Here is a 1,327-nt window from a genome sequence, read left to right as displayed (position 1 = left end):
GCGCGTGCGGGGGGGGGATGGCCGCCATTTTGAGCGCGGCGACGCCCTCAGGAAAGGCGCCATGTTGAGTGTGGCGCGCCCTGTGGGGCACGGCGGGATGGCGGGGGCCGGACGCCTAATTCCCCCTTTTTTCCTGCGTATGAATTCCCCTTGTGTTTTCTCCATTAATCCCCACCCTCATTGTTTTTGTACGGAGGTGCCTGCACCGCCACCCCCCCCCCAAAGGGGACCTGCCCCAACACCAACAGGGCAAATGGTGGGTGCTGGGGGGCAAAGAATCCCGGAGACGTTAAAGTGGGAAAAGCCCTCCAAGGTCCCTCCAGGACCATCGAGTCCAAGCTGTGCCCGATCCCCACCTTGTCACTGAGTGCCACGTCCAGGCCTTCCTTGGACACCTCCAGGGATGGGGACTCCAAACCTCCCTGGGCAGCCCCGTGCAAAAAAGTGCCCCCCTGTTGGAAATAATGTAACTTCCCTAACTAATTTTTAATTATTTGTTTTAATTCCTCATAAGCAGTGCCTACTTCTAGCCAGCACAAGTTAAACTTCTTCACAGACTCTTACTCCTGTTTTGATCATTAAGTCACCAAAACTTTGAGTTTGTTAAAACTAACCCTGACAAGCTTCAACAGAGCCAAAGGGATTCGAAGATTGGACATCTGGGACCTTAAATTTATGGCCCTTTACGGAGTAAATGGAAGATACAGAGGAGACTGAGGCCTGGAAAAATGGAGATTCCCAACAGAAAAAGTTGAGAAAAAGATGATAAAAAACCCAAAGAATGTGGCCTAGCTTAGCATGAAGACCAAGAAATCAATAACCAATAGTGGACAGAATGCTAATCTGGGAAGAGAATTATTAGAACCAATGGACAGTAATTTCTTTGTTAAAAAATATGTAAATAAGTGAAGATATTTTGTATTGATGTGGAGGCTGGAGCTCTGTCAGCCACACACAAACCCTGGCCGAGAATAAGCGATGCCTGACTCGCCAACACAAAAAAAACCAGTGTTAGAGACAATTTTGGAGGATTTCGGTAAAACCCCTGCCCCTCCTCACCCCTCTGAGGGCTTCCCTCCCTTTCTCCCCCAGTTATTCCCCGCAATTATTGAACTTCCCAGCTTTTTCCTCACAGCAAATTCATTTATGAAGCAAATCGCAAGCAACACACGCTGGAAAAGCCGCTGGGGGCAAAGACGGAGGGAGGAGAAGGAGGAGGGAGAGGAGGACGACGAGGAGGAGGCAGAGGAGGAGGAGGAGGGCTGCCTATGGCGTGCAGTGCCACCACTTGAAGGCGAAGGGTCGGGGCTGGGCGGTGGGGGCGCCA

General features: G+C 51.1%; 1 protein-coding gene across 1 annotated transcript in view; it reads right to left on the bottom strand.

The window, feature by feature from the left end:
- Positions 1-329, bottom strand: part of SDHB (succinate dehydrogenase complex iron sulfur subunit B) — a 14,322-nt gene extending 13,993 nt beyond the window's left edge. The window contains exon 1 of the mRNA XM_017732690.1: positions 176-329. Within this exon, the coding sequence (XP_017588179.1) occupies positions 176-329 (154 nt within the window). The remainder of the gene's footprint in view (positions 1-175) is intronic.
- Positions 330-1,327: the final 998 nt, after the last annotated feature.

Source organism: Corvus brachyrhynchos, unplaced genomic scaffold (assembly GCF_000691975.1).
Source record: "Corvus brachyrhynchos isolate BGI_N302 unplaced genomic scaffold, ASM69197v1 scaffold215, whole genome shotgun sequence".
Taxonomy (NCBI): Eukaryota; Metazoa; Chordata; class Aves; order Passeriformes; family Corvidae; genus Corvus; species Corvus brachyrhynchos.
The sequence above is the reverse complement of the archived record's forward strand: the minus strand, read 5'-3'. Positions and strand labels throughout refer to the sequence as shown.